Raw genomic sequence first — 23,170 nt, forward strand, 5'->3', positions numbered from 1 at the left:
CAATAAAATATACTTAATATTTAAACTATACTAAGCATAATGTAAGATGACTCAGTCTTTCACTGTTATTGTGATTGTTAATTTTTTCTGGCTTCATTTTTGTCATTAGCAAAATGAGGAATTTGGACTATACGTAATTTTTAATTTTTCTCAGGTGGCAAACATTCTCTGGAGTGTACACTGATATTAACAGAGGGAGACTCTGCCAAATCACTGGCTGTGTCTGGATTAGGTGTGATTGGGCGAGACAGATATGGAGTCTTTCCACTCAGGGGTAAAATTCTTAATGTACGGGAAGCTTCTCATAAACAGGTATATATCTATATTCCCACACATATGTATGACATTTTTAATACTTTACTGAAATTGTTGAATTTTTTAAAGTAAATTCAAATTCAGTTTTTATATATTCCAACACTTTAAAATACTTTCAATGCTTTTCCTTTTTGCATAGATCATGGAAAATGCCGAAATAAACAATATTATTAAAATAGTTGGTCTACAATATAAGAAAAGTTATGATGATGCAGAATCTCTGAAAACCTTACGCTATGGAAAGATTATGATTATGACTGATCAGGTTGGTTTGAAAGTTATCACATATTTAAAATTCATATCTTCTTCAGATTGTCCTTTTGTTATTTGTTTCATGAGACTTGCTCCATGACAGTATAAGTGAAAGTGATTGTACATCAAGGGGAAGAAAACACATTGTTTAATGGAAACGTGTGTGAAGCACATTTCACATTACCTAATTTTTTGGGTAACAGTCTTATTGGTTATTTAAAGGTATTTTTAAGTGCAATAAATATGAGAAGAGTAGAACACAGTGTAATATTATAGCAATGAAGCCTACATATAAGTAGGAATGAAATGATGGAATTTATGGTCTTTCTTGAGAAAGATTAGTCATATGATTAATCGGTAGGACAATGGTTAATATTTGTATATGATAAGCAAAAGTATTTGCAGAGAAAATCTCAACTGAAAAAGCTGCTATAGGGCTGGCCAGTTAGCTCAGTTGGTTAGAGCGCAGACTTATGACACCAAGGTCATGGGTTTAGATCCCTGTACTGGCCAGCTACCACAGAAAAAATAAATAAATAAAAAGAAAGACAAAGCTGCTATATAGTTTTAAACAGGAATTTGCACAATTTTTATGTCAAGAGAAGACTAATGAATACTTGTACTCCATAGATATCCCCTTCTATTGCCCTGTGAAGTGGCATTGTAACCATGTTATATATTTTCCATCCTTAAATCATTCTTTTAATGAAATCTGGGTAAACTATAAAACTGATACAATGATAATATCTTTTATAATGACTGGAATAAAGTACATCACTAGCTATATTCCTTATTTGCATTTTAATAAAGAATTCTTTACTGTGATCCGATCTATATAATATCTATTGTTTTGTAAAATGCATGTTTAAAATTTGAATGGAATTTTGCCTTTTTGCTTCATTCATATTTTTTCAAATTTGGTTATATAACTAATTATAGAAAATTATCATGAGACTATTTATTAACATTTATTTAGGATCAAGATGGTTCTCACATAAAAGGCCTGCTTATTAATTTCATCCATCACAATTGGCCATCACTTTTGAAGCATGGTTTTCTTGAAGAATTTATTACTCCAATTGTAAAGGTACTATTTGCATTAATATATTTTTATACTATTGTCTTCAAGGGTAGCAGAAAAACTAATTTTTTTTTAATTAATTTAAGGCGAGCAAAAATAAGCAGGAACTTTCCTTCTACAGTATTCCTGAATTTGATGAGTGGAGAAAACATATAGAAAACCAGAAAGCCTGGAAAATAAAATACTACAAAGGTATGTATTTTAAAATATTTAAATTTTACGAAGTGACTACTGATATAACTTTATTTTTACAAGAGGAATATAAAACTATTTTGAAGGTTTGTCTCTTTTAGACCTCAAGAACAACTATTGCTGATTTTAAAAAATTATGATAGAAAATTTCATAAAAATTCATAGTAGTATAATGGACTCCTTGTGTACTTTAACAATCACTATTGCAATGGACAGTCTTGTTTCATATAAACCCTCTCATTGCCACCCCATTAGTTCAGAATAATAACCTGACATTGTAGTATTTCATCTATAACTACTTTAGTATGTATCTCTAAAATAATTTTTTTAAATGATCCGTAGTACCATTACCGTATCTTTTTAAAATAAGCTTAAATATCCAGTCAGTGTTAAAATTCCCCTGATTATGGGGCCGGCCCAGTGGCGCACTGCTATAGTGCGCCGCTTGGGAAGCGCGGCGGCGCTCCCGCCGAGGGTTCGAGGGTTCGGATCCCACATACAGGCCGGTTCCTGCTCACTGGCTGAGCGAGGCGCGGGAGCAACGCCAAGGGTTGCGATCCCGTTGCCGGTCCCGGTCCGGTACGGGGGCGACACTGAGGGTTGTGATCCGTTGCCAGACACGGAAAAAAGACAAAAAGGAAAAAATAAATAAATAAATAAAATAAAATTCCCCTGATTATATTAAAAAATGTTTATTTTTATAGTTTTTTTTTTTTTTTGGAAGACAAGCTTCAGACTGGGTCCACATATTGAATTTGGTTGATCTGTCTCTTAAATCTTTATTGTTTCTCTTTTCATAAATATTTCTTGCAATTTATGTATTAAAAAAGTTAGGTTGTTTGTCCTGTGTAATTTCCCACATTATGGATTTTGCTAATTGTATCCCTATAGTTTTATTTAATATGTAGCATCTTCCTCTGCCCTTTATTTTCTGTTAAATTGTAGGTAGATCAGAGGCAGGATCAGATTTGAGTTAGATTTGTTTGGTATAAACATTTGATAGGTGACATTGTGTACTTATGTCAGGAGGCATGTAATATCTGGTTTGTCTTTGTCTATTAAGATTGATTCACTTGGTATAGGTGTTGTCAGCTTGATTCATCTTTTGTAACTTTCCCCAACAGCTTTTCACCTGATGATTTTAAGTAGACATTGATGTTCATGACTCACTTTTATTTTTAAAATTGTGCAGGATTGGGTACCAGTACAGCTAAAGAAGCAAAGGAGTATTTTGCTGATATGGAAAGACATCGCATCTTGTTTAGATATGCTGGTCCTGAAGATGATGCTGCCATTACCTTGGTAACTAAGTTAATTTTTAAAAATCTTTTGTTAGCCATTCCCCCTGTGTGCCATACCTTTTCTCTTAGTTCTGATTTTCTGTGTCTCATTCGATATTCTAATGCCCAACTAATGCCCAAAGTAATTTTATTTTTTCCCCCACATTATGCCCTGCTTTCGTACTTCTTTAATTGAAAGACCTCAGTTCAAGTATTTTTGATAAAAACATTGGAAAAAACCTTAATTTTCCAGAAATTAATAATTACTTATTTGCCATTTATAAATTTAATTTTATAATGCAATTTATTTTATTCTTAATGTGCTAAGTAATTACCTGGAATTTTTCAGGCATTCAGTAAGAAGAAGATTGATGACAGAAAAGAATGGTTAACAAATTTTATGGAAGATCGGAGACAGCGTAGGTTACATGGCTTACCAGAGGTTAGTCATAAAGAGTGGTGATCTGGGGGAAGGAGAGAGAGACTAAAATTTGTGCAGTAATAATGACAATATTGCTGTGTAACTTTTCTCTTAGCAATTTTTATATGGTACAGCAACAAAGCATTTGACTTACAATGATTTCATCAACAAGGAATTGATTCTCTTCTCAAACTCAGACAATGAAAGATCTATACCATCTCTTGTTGATGGTGAGTAACATTTGTTTAAAAATCTTTCTCGTTTTTGTATACTGTTGTAGTTTAGTTTAATCTCATGTACTTTAAGCCATCCCTATGATACATTTTAAAAATCTTATTTTAAATATTAGAATCAATTCAAAGGAATTTATTAAAAGCCTTTTTGATGTTGCTTTTGAGATATGTTTTGGGAGGGCTGAAATCTTTAGTATTTCTTAATTTGAAACTTTTAAACCCTTTTTGAAGTTTTTCAGGAAAATTAACTTTAAGGCTAATCTTTAAAGCTTTTGTACAAATTGATTGCAGAATTTCTAAAATAACAGGTAAAATGGGACTTTGATGATTTCTAAAATATTTATCAGACACTGAAGTTTTAAAACGCCTATAAAGATATAAACCTCAACACCCAACATCTAATGCTTTAACTTATTTAGGTTAATGACAAAAGTTTAGAAACTGCTTCCCATTACAGTAGATTTGGGTCTTCTCTCTGGATTTTTTTTTTCTTTTTAAATAACTTTTAGAAAGTTTGTTGATCTTTGTGCTCTTTGGTTTTTTAGCTGATGGCAGATGGTTCTACACATCCATCAAGTTCTAGCCTCCCTTCAATTCCAGTTTAAATTGGTCTCAGATGCCTAAACTTCTATGTCAGTTTTTGGGTGCCTCTTATTTTACCTATGTTAATTTTGCCTCCTCAATTAAGATTATAAAATTCTCAAGGAAGTAGCCATATTTTATTATCATCTTGTTTTTACCATGCTCTGGGCCCACAATAATGATGATGGTAGTATGTACTGAAAAGGTTATAACTTTGCTCATACTATCTCATATAGTTTTTATGATAACTCTATTAGGAAGGTAATTATTTCTATTACTCTGATGAGGACATGGAGACTTATTGGTTTAGTAATTTGCTCAGTCACATGGCAAATGGCCAAGTTGAAAAGAGTATGCAGATTAGTGAGATTCTAAAGCCTCCATTCAAACTTAAGTACCACAATAAATCTCTTTTTTATAAAAGTTTTCCTGATTTGAATTCCTGTAATAATAGTTTTCAGGCTCATTGATAGTTTGCTGGTAACTTTGTTACAACTGGCATTTTGGTTGTATGAGTGTTTGGAAACTCCCATGGAAGGAGTTTAGTGCCACTGGCAGTTCTTTAAGACCAGAAGGTTGTCTTTCAATTGGTACTTCACTTTTGGAAGGATGAAGATGGCATAAAAATGTGTTAGGATATACTCACTTTGTTATAAAATCTTAAGTAAGAATTTCAGTCAGTTATTCTTTAAAGCAAACTATGTCTTTGCTTTTTTCCCCTGAATATGTAGAACGTTGTTGCCACTAAAAGAATCGTTATAACTATATCTTGAAGTAATATTTTTAAAAGAGTGTTGTTCTTTTTAAAAACAGGCTTTAAACCAGGCCAACGAAAAGTTTTATTTACCTGTTTCAAGAGGAATGATAAACGTGAAGTAAAAGTTGCCCAGTTGGCTGGATCTGTTGCTGAGATGTCTGCTTATCATCATGGAGAAGTAAGCACTAAGACTGGAATCAATTGAGAAATGTAATTACTGGCGTGAAGAATGATAATTACACATAGTAAAATATTTTTCCTTTTGTAAGGTCTTTGGAAATGTGAAAGAATCAAGACGTTGGATTTTCATACAAATTGGGGTATAGTTATGGAAAATTTAGACTATTAATGTTATATTCTGTCTGTTTCTATTCTGTAGCAAGCTCTGATGATGACTATTGTGAATTTGGCTCAGAACTTTGTGGGAAGTAACAATATTAACTTACTTCAGCCTATTGGTCAGTTTGGAACTCGGCTTCATGGTGGCAAAGATGCTGCAAGCCCTCGTTATATTTTCACAATGTTAAGGTAAACATTTGCTGATATGGTATAAAGTTAGATTTGAAGTTTTTTGGAACCAACTAAATAAATGTTTAATAGAATTGTAGCTGTGTGGAGATATGATTGTCTGGTTATTCTGTTGATTTATATTCCAAATTATTTGATCTCAAATAGAGTGAAGCTTGTTTGCCTTAATTTTTATGAATTATTGGTAAAATCAGTCCTAACGTATTTAAGGATTTTTTCCTGACCCAGATTTCTTTAGACTGAAGATGGATTGTGTGCTTTATTCAGAGTAGTAGGTAATCCTTAAACAGTTATTTATCAATATTAAAGAACTTGAGTAGGTAAGTAGCTACATAAGTAAAATAGGGCTATTTTATTCTATTGTGAGAGAAATGTGCATTTGATAATAAGTTATGTAAATTCTGTTGTTAAGTGCATGTTGTCAAAATGATAAAAAAAATGCTCTCTTTTTAAAAGATTTTTTCTTTAAATGTAAAGTCTTTAATTATGAATAAGGTTTTATTTCCCAAAGCCATGATATTTTAAAAGTTTCTTTTTCCTTTCATTAGCTCTTTAGCAAGACTACTTTTTCCTGCTGTGGATGACAACCTGCTTAAGTTCCTTTATGATGATAACCAACGTGTAGAGCCTGAGTGGTATATTCCCATAATTCCCATGGTTTTAATAAATGGTGCTGAGGGCATTGGTACTGGATGGGCTTGTAAACTACCCAACTATGATGCTAGGGAAATTGTGAACAATGTCAGACGAATGCTAGATGGCTTGGATCCTCATCCTATGGTAATTCTTTAGAACTTATTGCTTATATTGTTTATTTGATAAATGGTAATGTATAAACTACAAAGTCCAGTCATTTTAGAAAAGTGATGATACATTTTCATTTTAGAAGATATTGTACATAAGAAAGACCTTATTAGGGTGTAACTTGATATGTATTTACAGTAAAAGCTATGAACTTTGGAATGAGCCTGGAGGTAAGTTTTATGGGGAGAAACTATTTATTGAAAATTAAAAACACCCCCAATCCAATCTTTCAAATCTCTACACTATATAGAGAATAATGTTTTTATGATAAAATTATATGTAACTTTATGTTTTTGTTGTCAAACTACAATGTCTTAATAGAACTGTAAGGATGCTTAAGAACACATTGTATGTATTTTAATGTATCCCCATATTTTTTGTCTTTGCTCTTTTCTTACATCATTCACTGTATTCAGTTCTTCCTCTAAACCTCCTCCAAGAAAAATCTCTCCCCTCTTCAACATGATTTAAAGTTATCTGGAAATTTCCCTTATGATACACTTAAAGAAAAGTATTTTTATTACAAAAATGATAATGCTTATTATAGAAAATATAGATAAGCAAAGAGTAAAAAAATTTTCATAAGCCCACCATATAGAAACAAACTTAATATTTTGATGTATTTCTTTCCAATTTTTATATTATTTTTGTATTTTAAAATAAAAATTAGATTATTATGAATATAATTTATATTCTGCTTTTTCCCTTAAATACTTTAAAATATTTCTAACATAAGCATCAGACTTCTTATGATTATGGTGTTTCTTTTATACTGTTTTTGATACATTTTAGAGTGTTAAGCTAGTGAATTTGATCAGTACATGCTTCAGGTATGCCTACTTTATGTATGACACTGTGTTAAGTGGTGAGTTAATCTGTTGTCAAGACATCAGGGCTTGAAGTTTACAGTTTCAAAAGAATTAATGGTCGCGCAGTATGCCAGAAGTAATGTCCAGTGCCAGATGCCTAATTTCTTAGTGATAACAAATAAAAATTTCAGAAGAGGGAGAGATCACCTTTGATTCAGTTGGGAAGAATGAGTAAGATTTACATTGATGAATGGAATTGGGGCAGGCTGAGTATGTGTCAGGGCTGGTGGTAGAGAGTGAAAGTCAGAATATTTAAAATATTCAAGCAAAATGTGGGAGAAGAGTGGTGGTTCTGCAAGACAAATTGTTGGGAAAAAGTAGAAAGATTGGGAAGACTGGACAGCTTTCAATGTAAGGCCCAAGGAGTTTGAATTTAAGGGATATTAATCTAGGGGAGAAGGGGGTATGGAGGCAATAGGCTGAAAAACAGTACAGTTCTAGAACTAGTAGGAAAGGTGATGCTAAGGTTTTGAGATTGGGGAATGTTCAGATTATATTAACAGAAGCTATGAATTCAAGATTGAGTGATTGGGAGAGAGACAATTGAGGATGAAGGGTTCAGTTTCAGTCATGTTAATCTGTCAGGATCAGTAGACGATAGACTAACGGGCATTCAAATGTGGTACTGGCATTCAAGAGAGAAGTCAGGGCTTTAAGTTATTTCCATTTTTCTCTGCAGCTTCCAAACTATAAAAACTTCAAAGGCACAATCCAAGAACTTGGTCAAAACCAGTATGCAGTCAGTGGTGAAATATTTGTGGTGGATAGGAACACAGTAGAAATTACAGAGCTTCCAGTTAGAACTTGGACACAGGTTAGTATAAATATGTGAGCTGCCTGTGAGAAGGGTATTGAATTAAACAAAGTATGATTCCATCTTTGTTTGCCATAAGTCTTTGTAGGATTTAAAATTTCCTGTATACATTTTTTATACATTCAATTGAATTTGTGCTTTGAATATTCAAATAGTAACTTAAAAGTTTAAAACTTTACGACTTATGTTAGGTGAGTGATTTTTTAAGAGACCGTTATCTTTGTATTTACCTTAAAGTGAAAGGAGTAGAGTAAGAAATAGTGTTTTGAATCCTTATAAATATGGTCAGTATATTTATGTCAGTTAGTATCAGCTATTACATATTTAAAAGCATACATGTCATCTCTTGTCAGTTCTAGTTGATGTTATCCTTTTCATACTTTCAGCCTTTATCTTGCCTTTTGGAGTATGATCAGATCAGTACCATTACATTGTATGTCTTTTCTCAGCACCAAAATCCCCATACATTATCTTCTATAGTGATTGGGCAGGAGACGATAGAGATGGAGGTTTTCTTTTTTTCCCCAACAGGAACTGAGAATTTTTTTAAAAGATTGTATGTCTTGTAGTATGAGAACATGAGAGTATATCATGAAAAGAATTAATTATTTTAAAATCTTTTATAGGTATACAAAGAACAGGTTTTAGAACCTATGCTAAATGGAACAGACAAAACACCAGCATTAATTTCTGATTATAAGGAATATCATACTGATACAACTGTGAAATTTGTGGTGAAAATGACTGAAGAGAAACTAGCACAAGCAGAAGCTGCTGGACTGCATAAAGTTTTTAAACTTCAAACTACTCTTACTTGTAATTCCATGGTAATTTATTAGATTTACTATTAACTTAAAATTTCTTGCATGGCATAAGTTGGATTATTGTAGTTGCCTTCACGATGGGAGTGGCTATAGCATGCCTGAGTGCATTTCCCCCCCTGCATATTTGCTGAAGAATCCAGGGATACATTCCTTTTCTTTACTATATTATTCACTACCCTTCCTCCGAAGTCTGTTACCTTCAGACTCACTGATTAAAAGTTATGAGAGTGATTGTTGCAAGGTTTTCATGTGCCTTATGCCCATCTCCATTAGCATTTTAACTATAGGGTGTGTACTTCCTCATAACTCTAATCTGTTTCATTAAACTTGTATATTTTTATTTAAATATAATTGGGGAGGAAGGTAGAAAATTAATATGCATCATTACCCAAGTTGTATTTTAAATTAGTTTTTAGATTTAAAAAACAGTGAAAGAAAAAAATTCAGCCATAGCACAGTAGCTGGGAAAAAAGTGCCATAATCTGCTAGGAAAGGCTGATGGAAGGAGAAAAACGGTAGAAAAGGAGTTTGAGTGAACGAATTACAGCACAAGTAATTATAAAAGAAAGAGGTAAGGAAGGGTAAATGCATATCCATTGAGTATATGGGGAAGTCTATCCATTTTAAGCTTAGAGATAGAATATGTATGTTTTTAGTTGGGGAAAAGACGTTTTTCTTAGGTGATTTTATAGCTACTTTTAATAAGAACCCCCTTTTTTAAAGGACCTATTTTTATCTCTCAAAATTATTTCTATTTTAAATATTTTTATGGTTTTGAGAATTAAATTTATAAGTTTCTTGAAGTCACCAAAGGAATATTTATAGAAATGTGCTTAATAGTTTTGGTTCTGTTTAATGGCTTTTAGAGGTAGTATGTTTTTATATAACTGTATTATCATTATTTTAAATACTGTAGATGCCGTGTAAGTTAAAATGCCAGTACAGATTTATGTAATCTACAAAAACTTTTTGTTTCTCTTAGGTACTCTTTGATCATATGGGATGTCTGAAGAAGTATGAAACTGTGCAAGACATTCTGAAAGAATTCTTTGATTTACGATTAAGCTATTATGGTCTACGTAAGGAGTGGCTTGTAGGAATGTTGGGAGCAGAATCTACAAAGCTTAACAATCAAGCCCGTTTCATTTTAGAAAAGATACAAGGGAAAATTACTATAGGTAAGATGCAACCTTAAAAAATTTGGAACATTAGTTAAAATGGAAAAATACTTTATTAAATAGAAGACATTTTTTATGAGTAGAATATAAACAAATACAAATTGAATCTCTTTTCTTGATCCTAACTTTATTTTTCCCTCACATAGAGAATAGGTCAAAGAAAGATTTGATTCAAATGTTAGTCCAGAGAGGTTATGAATCTGACCCAGTGAAAGCCTGGAAAGAAGCACAAGAAAAGGTAATCATTTGCAGAAAAAGACGTTCAGAGAAGCTTTTAAAAGCAACTTCCAAAACAAACAAAAGCCCAACCCTTAAATTTTAAATTTAGTATGCTAAAGGTGCTGAGTTCTCTGTTTGAAGACTGAAGTCTTCTGTTTATCCACAGAACGGATACAGTACAGGAATTTGCAGTGCCCACCCACCACAAAGCACTTTGCCCATATGACTCAACCAGGGCCTGGAGAAATGACTCCAGGTGTGAGAAGGTAGCTCAGTCACCTTGGCCTTTTTTTCTGAGCCTGCCATCAAAAGGGTGTAATTTGTGGTGGTGGTTTTTGTGAGGTGCATATACACTATCTGGGAACCAGACTGGTAGCACTCAAAATCATTTTGTACTGTTCAGTCTATGGTCAAAACATGGCATCCAGTTGCCATTCACTTGATCTGGTTTTGGTTAAAGCTGGGAGCACTGGAGAAAAAATGTTTATTATTATAGTATGTATCAAGCACCAAGTATGTGCTCTGCCCTGTGCTTAGATTTTTGGCCAGACATTTAAATCTTGGAACTTCAGATTAAAACTCTGATGTTTTATTAAATAAGTTGTCCATTTCAGATCAAAAAGTAGTAATATGAATTCATAGAAACTTTGAAATTCCCCTAAGTTAGTTTCTTGATGTTGTGTATAACTAAAAGAAAAATTTAAAAAGGCAGTTCAACATTGTGATTGAGAACAGAAATGTAGAAAAAGAAGAAAATTTGAAATGATTTTTTATATTTAATTGTGTATATATGATACTGATAATGTTAATATCTTTAAAAAATTATGACTAGGTAATTATCTTGAACCGAAATTTTAAACTTCCCTACACTTATGAGTTCTCAACCATAATGTTCATATTTTTCATTAAACTACATTGTATTTTGCTTTTGTTTACATTATTTAATCTTTTTTCAATTTCAAAGTCAATAAACGCCATATATTAAAGCAAGTACAATTAGAAGAAATTATATGGCATAGAAATTACATATTATGATAATAGGCTTATTCATCACCTGAAAAAAAATGGGGTAGGACAAGATGAGAGGAACATTTAGAATTAAGATGATTGAAGCACTTTGTTTTCCTCTCATTGTGTTTTATTATATTGTTAACTCCCAAATTATGGCTTATATACTACTTGCCCTTCTGTATCTCTTGGTTTAAATTATATCTTTAAAAAAATTTAACTAGTTAGCTAATGAATTTAATGCTTAGTTTCAAAAGATAAAGGTATCTACAGTTTGAGAATGCCCTTCTGGTGGATGTAGAATTCATGGGTAAAGTCTAACTTGGTTTCAGTAATTGCATTGTCACCATCAAAATTTTCTCAGTATCTTGGCCATGTGTACACTTTAGGGGGAATTCAGGTAAAAAAAAGAGCTGCTCTTAGAAAAGAGTCCTATTATATAGAATTGAAGAAGAGAGAATTATAAAGCAGCTAGTTAGAAGCCAAAAGTTTTTTCTAAAACATAATGGAATTCTGTTAGTAGAACTTGAGTTTATTTTTCTTGATTTCTGGAAGTGTCCATAGTCATATTCCTGTTAACAATGATATATACACGTATTCATAGAGCACTCATTAACAGTATTTTGGATCCTATCAAAAAAGAGATCAAATAGACTTCAAAAGTGTGGGTCTAAACAGGATTTTATGATACCCTAATAATATGTTTATAGTAGTCTAACAACTTAAAAACTCCATAGCAAGACAGTTTCATGAAGAATTTTTTAAGCTGTAGAATTATTCATTTGTCCTAAGTTATCTGGATACTTATTAATCATCTGTCAACTCAAGAACAGTGTTCTTTATTTGGCTAATGTTGCTTAATTGAATTTTTAGTTTTGTTTATGTTATGAAGCATCATGCTTTGCAATTTTAATCTTTACTCTTTTATTTCTAAAGTATACTTAAACTTTACTTTCTATATATACATTGTTTTACTTAAAATTTTTAATTAAATTGTTAAGCTATTTTGTTGTTTTTTTTCTTTTTGGTTACCAAAAGTGAACTTTTTGCTTGATGGAACATCATGGTTAACTCAGTCGTTTTTAAAACAACTGAGTGCCTTAAACAATTTAGGTGCAATTTTATTTAATGGCTATTATTATTTTTAAAATTTTACAGGCAATGTCACCTAAAATAATTTTTTATTAAAGCATTGTATTTTGAAATTCAATATTAGCATAAGAGGGTTTTTCATCACAGCTGTTTCTGTGAAAAAAGGCCTTATGAACAAAATTTCAGAAAAGTCCTGGCAAATTTTGTTCTGACTCACCAACTCTTAAATTCTTAAATGAACTTTCTCTGAGTCCTCACATGAGTATTCTTGCTTTAGAGAATTTTTGTTAAGAATTTATTCTTAGTGAATGTACCCTAGCCTATTTATTACAACTAAAACATTTTTCATAAGTGATATGTACTTTGGGTTTCAGTGTGAAACTCTGACAAGATGCAGTAATAAAACTCTAGTTCCACTCGATGAATTTTAAGATGTGGTGTCTTCTCATTTTGTAACTTAGTTCCTGAGGAAAGCAGTTAATTTTTCATCAGATTCCTGGATAAATAGGGACTGAATATACCATTCCTTCTGAAGATTTTATTGTGCATTGTTAGAAAATTTTAAACTTTCATAGGAAATATGTTTTTATAGGTAATTTTGCAGATAATCTAAAATAACCCCACCACCTTGAAGGTGTAGCATTAACAGTGTAGCATTTGTAGAATTTTTAACTCAATATCAATAAAATTCAACATTGATTTGATACTATATACGGCTTTAATATAAAGTTTATTATTTTTTGCAGGCAGCAGAAGAGGAAGAAACCCCAAACCAGCATGATGATAGTTCCTCTGATTCAGGAACTCCTTCAGGCCCCGATTTTAATTATATTTTAAATATGTCTCTGTGGTCTCTTACTAAAGAAAAAGTTGAAGAACTGATTAAACAGAGAGATTCAAAAGTATGAACTTTTGTGGGTTACATAATTTGAAACTATTTCAGTGTTACCCATCTTTTTTTTTTCTTTTTCCAAAAATAAGTATTTTGATTTACCCTTTATACATTTAAAAATTATTGAATGTTTAAACTGTACTACTTTTTTATTATAGGGACGAGAGGTCAACGATCTTAAAAGAAAATCTCCTTCAGATCTTTGGAAAGAAGATTTAGCAGCATTTGTTGAAGAACTGGATGTAAGTTAATTCTCTATTTTTCTATTTGGAAAAGTAATGTTTATGAAACAAACATGAAATTCTTTTAGATTAAATTCTCTCAGAGTTTTTTTTTTAACTTTTAAGGGTTAATATGTTTATAAGATGAGTGAGAATTGAGCTTCTAGTTATACAAAGTTATAAAAAGTTATTTCTGATGTGGATGAATATAAGTGCTATAGAGTTGAAATTTAGAATAAATGAAATTTTGGGTACCTTCTATTAGTTAAAATTTTTTAACTGACATCTAAATTAGCTAATGGATTCAGTTTAATGTTTTCCTGCAAAAGAGATAAGACCAATATGTATACATAATTAATATAGCTACTTTGATTTTAGACTTAGAGAAATTTCAACATTTTTGTTATAACCTAGTTTTCTTCAAGTAGAATTCTAATTTCCTAAAATTGCCCACTTAAAATATTAGAATTAAATTAATGGTAGCAGTATGAACGTCTGATTTTGAGTACCAAAAGGTAAACTACCGTTTATTATTACTCATATGATATTACTTTTGTTTTTTACTTTTCAGTTGTTTCATTGATTTATTGTCCACGTGCTTTAGTTTTATTTTCATGGCCAAAGTCAGAATTAGAACTCTTAAGAACAAGTATGGTATATTAGTTGCCTAATAGATTTTCTGGAATTTTTCAATGGTATTTTTCTAGGTTTCATCAATGATCTTTCAAGTGCCACAATATAAGTATGCTTTGGTTTATGCTTTTCATATATTGTTCATTAATTAGATTTTTTAAAAATTTGAGGCACATTTTTTTCTGCTGGCTTTTATTATGCATTAGAAAATTAATATCCATTAAAAATGACACAAGTATATATTAAGAGGAAAGTTATTGTTTCTGATTAATATTAATGATTCTGGTATTGCTTTAAATTTGATTACTGACTACTACAGTGAAATACAGGAAAGTTTTTATGATTATGCCTATAAATTTTCTCACTAATGAAAAATCGTCATTCAAAACAATCCTAGTGTAAAATACTCTTCGCTTTTAATTCATCACCTTATTTATTTTATTATTTGATAATTAGCAAAATAGGTCTAGACAACTTATTTAAATTCTGCATGCAGTACTTTTTTTTTAACATCTAAAAAATTTTAGACTTAAATTTCATGTCTCTCTGAGTCATTTAAAGTCTAATGATATCATTAATTGAATATTATACACTGGCACTGTATTCTATGTAATCCTCAAATTGACTTCTACCACTACCACAAATGAAAGAGGTTAATATTAACCTGTTATATAGGTAAAGATACTGAAACTTAGATTAAATAACTTGCTTAGAGAGGAATTATACACACACACACACACACACAATATTTATGTTTATATATATATGTGTGTGTGTGTGTGTGTGTGTGTGTGTGTGTATTTATATTTATTTATTTATTTTGGCAGCTGGCCGGTAAGGGGATTTGAAATATATCATTATTGTTAAGAGCAATTACTCAGCCTCTCAGAGTCTCAGTTTTCTTATCCGTAGGATGGGGACCACAGGGTTAATTATGATTATATCCTCATTTATTGTTACATAGAACCACCTAAATGTAACTATATTGGCATTTTTAATATTTTCTGACTTTAATTTATGTTTATAAACCATTTTTTAAATATTTTCTATTATGGGTAAAGCAATAGAAAAGAATAGCATCATACTTGTTAACAGAACTGTTTGTGTGTGATGTACTAGCATACTGATGATACCAGTTCATCACAGGTCTTGATTCCATAATACCTCATAGGATCCTAGAATTGGAAGGGACGAATTCAGTCATTTAATCACCAATATCCTTTTGTATTACAAATAAGAAGCTAGCTAGATGAATTGGGATTACAACTCAGCTCTTCTGATTTAGAATTCCTTATTTTTTTCCATTATTTTTCTTTGGATTAGATCAGTTAAAAGGAAAGCTTTATTCCTTAGTGAGTGAATATTTGTTTCAATTTTTTATACAGTAGTGATTGTCTTTTCTAAGAAGTTGTTTATGGCTGCCTTCCCCTTCCCCCTTCCCCCTGTTATACTTCAGAAAGTAGAAGCGCAGGAACGAGAAGATATTATGGCTGGAATGTCTGGAAAAGCAATAAAAGGTAAAGTTGGTAAACCTAAGGTGAAGAAACTTCAGTTGGAAGAGACAATGCCCTCACCTTATGGGAGAAGGATAATTCCTGAAATTACAGCTATGAAGGCAGATGCCAGCAAAAAGTTGCTGAAGAAGAAGAAGGTATGACACATCTTGTTTTAGCTCATTGGTAGACTCTGCCTCTATAGTTATATGTATATAATTATATATAATGTATATATATTTATAAAATTTTACCATATGCTTAAATCATGCTTCATTTTGTTTCTAATATGTTTCAGTTGTGGTAGGAAATCACTTTTTCTATGAGAGCAGTTGATCCATAGAAGGAAAACATATCGGTTAAGGATCCACATATATGTAAAGAGCTACTTAAGTAATTCAGTTTTTCAAATGAGAGATAGAAACACTCTACTCAGCAGCCTTCTAAATAAAAATCTTGGGACCAAGAAAAAAAAAAAGAATGAATATATTAACTTAAAAAATATAAACTTTAATTCTATGTCATGATCAGTTAAGGAAGTCATAGCAGAAAGGGGTCTATTTGGCTTTCAGAGTAAGCTATCATATTTTACTATTCATTTATTTGTTTTTGCTCTTATTTAAACAATTATTACTCACATCCTATGTCATTGGCACTGATAGATGCTACTGAGGATTTTAAAAATATGACACTTAGCTGTCCTCAAGCAGGATAGGCTAGAGTTAGCTAGAAAAAAGAAATGTCAGGAAGGATGTTCAGAGCTGAGGAAACAGGACGTATGATGGTCTTGGAGAGGCTAATATTTCTGGACAGGTTGATTTTAGAACCCAGGGAAATATATATATGTAGATATGTCCAACAGGTAGTTGGGAATATAGGCTCAGTCTAATTAGAGTTTGGGAAATGAGCCTAAGAGCTAGAGCTAGAGATTGGAGAGTTCTCTGTACAGAGCTAATATTTAAAGTATACGGGCATTTTAAACACCACAGTAGACACTCTCTTGTACTATTCTGATAAACTGACTCCCCACCACACACAGCTTCACCTACCCATGCACACTTGCCTTTCTCCATAGGAAAATGGCTTCTTTCCTTTTCACTTAGTGTTTATCAGGTTCAGTTCTCAGCACTCTTTTCTCTACCTTATATAGTCTGTCCAGTAACCTCATATGTGTCCAGAGCTTTTCCCACTCACACTGATGACTCCTAAATCTATGTCCCTAAGTTATAATGTTTTCAGGAGTGCTGAGTTCATACAGCCACCTGACTGCCCAAAGCCTCTCAAACTTAGCATGTCTGAAACTGGACCCATTATCCTGATTTCAGAACCTGCTCTGTGCCCTGTCTCAGTTAATGACGCTATCAGCCTTCACTAACCAGCCAAAAACTTTGGGAGTTTTCTCATTTAATCAGTGACTAAATCCTATTGACTGCCTACTAAGTAATTACGAAATCCACCCCTTTATCTTGGTCCCCATTGATACTACCTTAGAATTCGATGTTTTCTCTGAGATACTTAAAGTGGTCCTCTTAATTAGTTCCCTGTCTCTTAGTTATTTAATCATGATTTCTACTTTTCTCCACTTCATTTCTTTGTGTCCTGTATTTTACTACCAGAAAGATAATTCTTAAAAGTAACTCTGATTATTACACAAATACTTAAAAATCTTCAGTGACTCTCCACTGACTAGACAGAAACTCCTGGTTTACAGTGATTTAGCATCTGCACTCCTCTACACCTGGCTACTCTTTCCTCTTACCTTTCTGTGAATCCTAGTAGAGTATTTCCTATGTTTAAAAACCTAATTCTTTCAACATAATGTGATGTTTCATTCCTTTGTGCCTTTTGCCTGATATGCTGTTCCCTCCATCCTTCTCATCTGGCAAACTTACTTGATTCCTTCAGAACTCAGTCAGAAAGGCTCCTTTAGGGAGCCTTCTCTGGTACCATTGATATACCTCCCTCTATACTGTTTCTCGTATAGTAATGAATTGTCTTTGTGTGTGTCTTTCTCTCTCTCTCTCTTTTTTTCCCCCCTATAGCCTTAGGGTTGGGAATTTGCCTTATAGTGCCTAGCAGAGCATGACATGTGTTGCTTACTCTGCTTCAATAATATGAAGATTGTAATTTTGCAGGTACTTTTTAGTATACTTAGCTATTGGTCTGAGAGTCCCTTTGATAATCAAAAGCTGCCTTCTTGTTTTTTATGGGTGCTTCTGTCTTCTCATTGAGTGTACCAGAAAATTAGAGTTTTAAACAATATCATTTGCTATGGATAAATGAAATAAGATGAAACATGATCTGATACAAGTCATCTGTTAGGTCCTCCACAAAATCACTTCTTTTTAAAACTTATATGAAGAAGCCATCTATTGACTGGAACTGTATCTCTAAAATAATATGGTGTTCATTTTTATATTTATCCATGGTTTGGTTATCTTTTTAATATCTTTTTTTAATATGTAGGGTGATATTGATACCACAGCAGTAAAAGTGGAATTTGATGAAGAATTCAGTGGAATACCGGTAGAAGGTACAGGAGAAGAGGCATTGACCCCTTCAGCTCCTATAAATAAAGGTTCCAAACCCAAAAGGGAGAAAAAGGATCCTGGTGAGAAATTATTACAGTTTTCTTTTTTTGTGAGAAAAACTATATGTACAGAGCATTACTAGATTCTTCTAGGCTTTTTTCTAGTAGTTGAAGTAATGCCTTCAATGTTCATGAACGTTTGTTATTTCATAATGAACTTTTTTTGTAACAGTTTTATTTTTACTGACATTGTATAAGTATTGATATATATCTTATTGCTGTTCCTTTGCTTATAGGTACAAGGGTAAGAAAAACACCTACATCATCTGGTAAACCCACTGCAAAAAAAATGAAGAAACGGAATCCTTGGTCAGATGATGAATCCAAGTCAGAAAGTGACTTGGAAGAAACAGAACCTGTGGTTATTCCAAGAGATTCTTTGCTTAGAAGAGCGGCTGGTATTTTGACAAATTTTATATTGATTTTTACTGTATATTATAGTTTAACCTATAAGTTGATATTATTGGTATTATCAATGTTGCTAAAGGACAAAACGATTTAGAAGTTGCTATTACAAAGATAAAAAAATGCTTTATGGAATGGTCTTTTCTCGCAAAGTTGGACATAAAATAAATTTCTCTAAAGTGAATCATGTTTTCTTATTGATTTTTATTATAAAGTTTGGGTTATATTCCCTCCATAATTTGAAGATGATTGCTAAAAAAGTACCTTGGTAGTGTACCAGTAGTGATGGATCTACTAGAAGTGCTTTGTGGTTTTGTTTTTCTCTGTTTTCTACCCCTTGTATCATGAAAAGTTCTCTCCTACTTTAAGAATCTGATTACATGCACATACCTTTCTTTTAGATAATTGCAGTGGTAAGGTTAGGCTGCAGAATCTCATTTTGCTTTTATATATTGCTGTTAAGCATGTGATTTGATCCTTTCTGAATATTCATTAACTCAAATTTTGTTAAGTCTTAATTTTTTAAATGAATGCTACAATATTATGGTTTTTTACCATATGATTGTTAGAGAATACATATTTAATTGTATGTCAGGCCTTAAATTCTTTGGTTCTGTAATCACCAAGTGATTGGGTTTCTTTTCCTAATGTACATAGGTATCATAATATAGGTGAATCTTTAACATGAGTAACTTAAGTTACATGAAAATTCATTTATTAAATTGTTTCAAAATTGTGTTTAGGCTTTTCCATACATCAAAATGAAATTACGTATCATTCAAATGATTTTTAATATACCAATATGCCTTTTCCCATAATTAGTACCTTTTTATACATTGTGTTAAATTATTGTTTTGCTATTATATTGAGGTCTTATTTCTCCTATCTTTTCTAATTCATCTGAAAAATTATTGTCTTTGTTATTTCATAGTAAAACTAACCCTGAAGAGAAGATAGCAGTTTTTATCTAAGAGGTTAAAAGATAGTTTAGCACTTTTTAAAAAACTGTAAAATTTGTCGTTTGTAATTGTAGAAATGGGAAATCTTATATTACTAGTCATTTATACAGTGGCCATGTGAGACAAGGCCATACTGATTATTTCTTCAGTGTTTCTGAGAAATATTTAAGTAAAACAAGCAACATCCTAATCAACCAGTTCCATCAGTTTATGCTCTCCTAACTTATGCAACATTATCCTATAGGAAGTAATATCCTATAGGAAAGTGTAAGAAAGATGTTAACACTATCAAGTAACTGAGGCCAATGTTGGTTTTTATTCTCTTAATTCTTCTCTCTTTTTTTTTTCTCGTGTGTTTTTAGAGATAGCTGGAATATTTTTCAAATGTGTTATCAATAATATTTCATGTGGATAAAGCTAGGATTTGAATTTAACATTTACTTTTATTTTTCTCCTAGCTGAAAGACCTAAGTACACATTTGATTTCTCAGAAGAGGAGGATGATGATGCTGATGATGATGATGACAATAATGATTTAGAGGAATTGAAAGTTAAAGCATCTCCCATAATAAATGATGGGGAAGATGAATTTGTTCCTTCAGATGGCTTAGATAAAGATGAATATACATTTTCACCAGGCAAATCAAAATCTACTCCAGAGTAAGTAATGAAGCAGCCGCTATTCAGTAATATGGTACAGATAGTTGTTGTAGGCATTTGCCAAAGATCTTATAGTGAGATCTTTCTAAGAAATTGTTATCATTCTAGGTAAGGTCTTCTTCATAAAGGAGTAAATCTTGTTAATATTGCACCTGTTCCCATAGTTATTGTTGCAGTTTAGAGGAGAAATTGGATTGGCAAACTTTTTCCACGAAGAGCTCAATAGTAAATATTTTGTGTTTTGCCGGCCATACGGTTTCTGTCACTACTACTCAATGTGCCATTGTAGCAAGAAAGCAGCCATAAACACAACATGTAAATAATTGACTGTAGCCATGTTCTAATAATAAAACATTATTTACAAAAATAGGCATCAGGCCCATGGGATATAGTTGGACAACCCGTGGTTTTGAGAAAAGTTACTGAATCTTTAGAATTGGAGGGGGGGGTTATGTTTCTTCCCTAGATTTGGCCTTGACTTATTTCTCTTGCTTTTGGTAAATGTGAATACTAACATGCAAGATATGAGGTTTGTGAACTATTTCAAATTTTTTTAAAAAAAATTTAACATTTACATGTACTTATGGGTACAGTGTGTTGTTTGAATACATGCATGTACCGTACAATGATTCACTTAGGGTAGATAGCATAATTTTGTACCCATTAGTCATATTTCAGATTTTTTAAAGAAATATTTTCTCACCTATTACAATTGGCCTTGTCCAGATCCTGAAATAACTGCCCATCTATAGTCCAAGATCAGAAATAGGATTATTGCCTGTTATAATGGGGATTCTTTCTCCTTAGGTTTTTGCCAATAATTTGCAGATGTTAAGTTCTGGAATGATTATTTCTATCAACCATAGAATTTAGTTCAATGGTATTTTGAATAACTTTGAATCATTGCTCAGTTCCTTTTCATTTTTTATGTTAAATCATTGATTTATTTTGTTTCTGTATGCACGTGTGTACCCATGGTTTATGTGTATGTGTACATACTTGTGCATATAAGAGAGAAAAAGTGTTTACTCTATCTTTAACAGAAAAAGAACGAAATGAGAGAACTAAAGTTTTTGATTATAATTCTGCAGTACATATTATATATAATTTATCAGTGTTGAAACCAAATATTTAAATTACATCCTCTTTGTGGTGTTTATTTTCTTTCTAATAGAAAATCTTTGCATGACAAAAAAAGTCAGGATTTTGGGAATCTCTTCTCATTTCCTTCATACTCTCAGAAGTCAGAAGATGGTATGCTCATTTAATTTTTTCATTGGTTACTTATTGTATTATTGCTATGTTTTAGTGGTGGAGAGAAAATAAATTATTAGCTAAATTGTTAGATCTTTATTTAATTTCAGATTTTTTCATGAGTAGAAAACTTACCTTTTTATATTTTGCTCAAAATAGTAAGGTTTACTTACTTTTTCTGAGGTGATTCCCCATCAGTTGGTCAAAATAACTATTATGGAAGCATTTCGGTGGCCAGGCTTAACGAGAGAGAGAGAGAGAGAGAGAGAAAGAGACTGTGTGTATGTGTGTGTGTGTGTGTGCGTGCATGCATGCGTGTGTGTGTGTGTGTGTGTGTGTGTAGTATTTTAATGAGAGAAAAGAAGTTTAAAAAGAAATTTTGGAAGATTGAAATTTGATTTTCATGGCAATGTGAGTGTATATATGACAATTTTCTAAAGCTATAAGGGAACCAATATAGGTGCACATTTATTTTACTAAACCCTCGTACCTGAGAAACTAAAACCTTCAGAGGAACAAAATTAGGGTATATGCATTTTGTTTCTTATATTTTGTGTATGTGCAATTTTAAAGTCTACTTAATTGATTCACTGTCTTGCATCTTATAATACACATATATACAGATATACCTAGGTTTGATACATGTTCTGTATGTATAGATATTCATTTTTGACAGCATGTCAAAACACTTATAAAATTTACTTACATCCAGGTAGCCATTTTAGTAGTTCCTGTTGTGGTTTGAGGGAGGGAAGAATTGATTAATTAACTAAACTAATTTGAATGCGTAAGTAAACTGAAGGTATGCCTGCATGCCTTTTAAATTAATCTTCAATGACTTATTGATTTAAAAATATGAATACTTACTATTCTTTTAGATTTGAACATTATTACTGATATTCCTGAAATGGTTAATAGTATTATTTGTTTAGATACTAAAATAATCTCATTTAAAGATAAATCATTAATGTGTATTTTTGTAATTAGCTAGCTGAATTTTAAATGATTAGCATTTGGGGCTATTAATTTTCACTACTCTGCATTTCTATATTGTTTTACAACAGAGTTAACATTTTTGAGGTACAACATTGATATATTTTTTATTTTCAGCTGTTTGTATATTGTGGATTATATGATCATAAAATATAAACTTGTAAGGTTAATTATCTAGCTAAAGAGAAGTCATCAGTTAAAAGAATCAAAGTTTATTAAGAGGCCTTTATAGAATCTCTTTACGAAAATGAATCTTTGCAACTTTTAGATTCAGCTAAATTTGACAGTAATGAAGAAGATTCTGCTTCTGTTTTTTCACCATCATTTGGTCTGAAACAAACAGATAAAATTCCAAGTAAAACAGTAGCTGCTAAAAAAGGTATGTACCTATGCTTAATTGTATTAAGCATTGCATAAATCATGTGGAGATAGTTGATGTAAAAAGAAATTTAATATTATTTGAAACTGTTTGCATTAGGACTTCACTATTAAACAGTTACATACTATAAATGTGTATAAAGGAGAATCCCTCTTGCTTTCTAGCGATATGAAGGAGTTATTAAAATGTTTATAAAACTTCATTTTAAAGCTGTTATAATTATAAAATAATCCCATGCATTG

At 31.7% G+C, this 23,170-nt stretch overlaps 1 protein-coding gene across 1 annotated transcript in view; it reads left to right on the top strand.

Moving 5' to 3' along the window:
• The window catches only part of TOP2B (topoisomerase (DNA) II beta 180kDa), a 44,975-nt gene that overhangs the window by 15,244 nt on the left and 6,561 nt on the right, over nucleotides 1–23,170 (top strand). Inside the window, exons 11-32 of the mRNA XM_008580297.1 lie at nucleotides 155–312; nucleotides 455–580; nucleotides 1,544–1,654; nucleotides 1,735–1,840; nucleotides 3,033–3,142; nucleotides 3,470–3,562; nucleotides 3,657–3,771; nucleotides 5,170–5,291; nucleotides 5,493–5,641; nucleotides 6,190–6,421; nucleotides 7,994–8,128; nucleotides 8,755–8,955; nucleotides 9,935–10,130; nucleotides 10,277–10,368; nucleotides 13,196–13,351; nucleotides 13,500–13,583; nucleotides 15,652–15,846; nucleotides 18,155–18,299; nucleotides 18,515–18,676; nucleotides 20,101–20,302; nucleotides 21,477–21,556; nucleotides 22,818–22,928. Of these exons, the coding sequence (XP_008578519.1) occupies nucleotides 155–312; nucleotides 455–580; nucleotides 1,544–1,654; nucleotides 1,735–1,840; nucleotides 3,033–3,142; nucleotides 3,470–3,562; nucleotides 3,657–3,771; nucleotides 5,170–5,291; nucleotides 5,493–5,641; nucleotides 6,190–6,421; nucleotides 7,994–8,128; nucleotides 8,755–8,955; nucleotides 9,935–10,130; nucleotides 10,277–10,368; nucleotides 13,196–13,351; nucleotides 13,500–13,583; nucleotides 15,652–15,846; nucleotides 18,155–18,299; nucleotides 18,515–18,676; nucleotides 20,101–20,302; nucleotides 21,477–21,556; nucleotides 22,818–22,928 (3,081 nt within the window). The remainder of the gene's footprint in view (nucleotides 1–154; nucleotides 313–454; nucleotides 581–1,543; nucleotides 1,655–1,734; nucleotides 1,841–3,032; nucleotides 3,143–3,469; nucleotides 3,563–3,656; nucleotides 3,772–5,169; nucleotides 5,292–5,492; nucleotides 5,642–6,189; nucleotides 6,422–7,993; nucleotides 8,129–8,754; nucleotides 8,956–9,934; nucleotides 10,131–10,276; nucleotides 10,369–13,195; nucleotides 13,352–13,499; nucleotides 13,584–15,651; nucleotides 15,847–18,154; nucleotides 18,300–18,514; nucleotides 18,677–20,100; nucleotides 20,303–21,476; nucleotides 21,557–22,817; nucleotides 22,929–23,170) is intronic.

Source organism: Galeopterus variegatus, unplaced genomic scaffold, assembly GCF_000696425.1.
Source record: "Galeopterus variegatus unplaced genomic scaffold, G_variegatus-3.0.2 Scaffold2062, whole genome shotgun sequence".
NCBI classification, from domain to species: domain Eukaryota; kingdom Metazoa; phylum Chordata; class Mammalia; order Dermoptera; family Cynocephalidae; genus Galeopterus; species Galeopterus variegatus.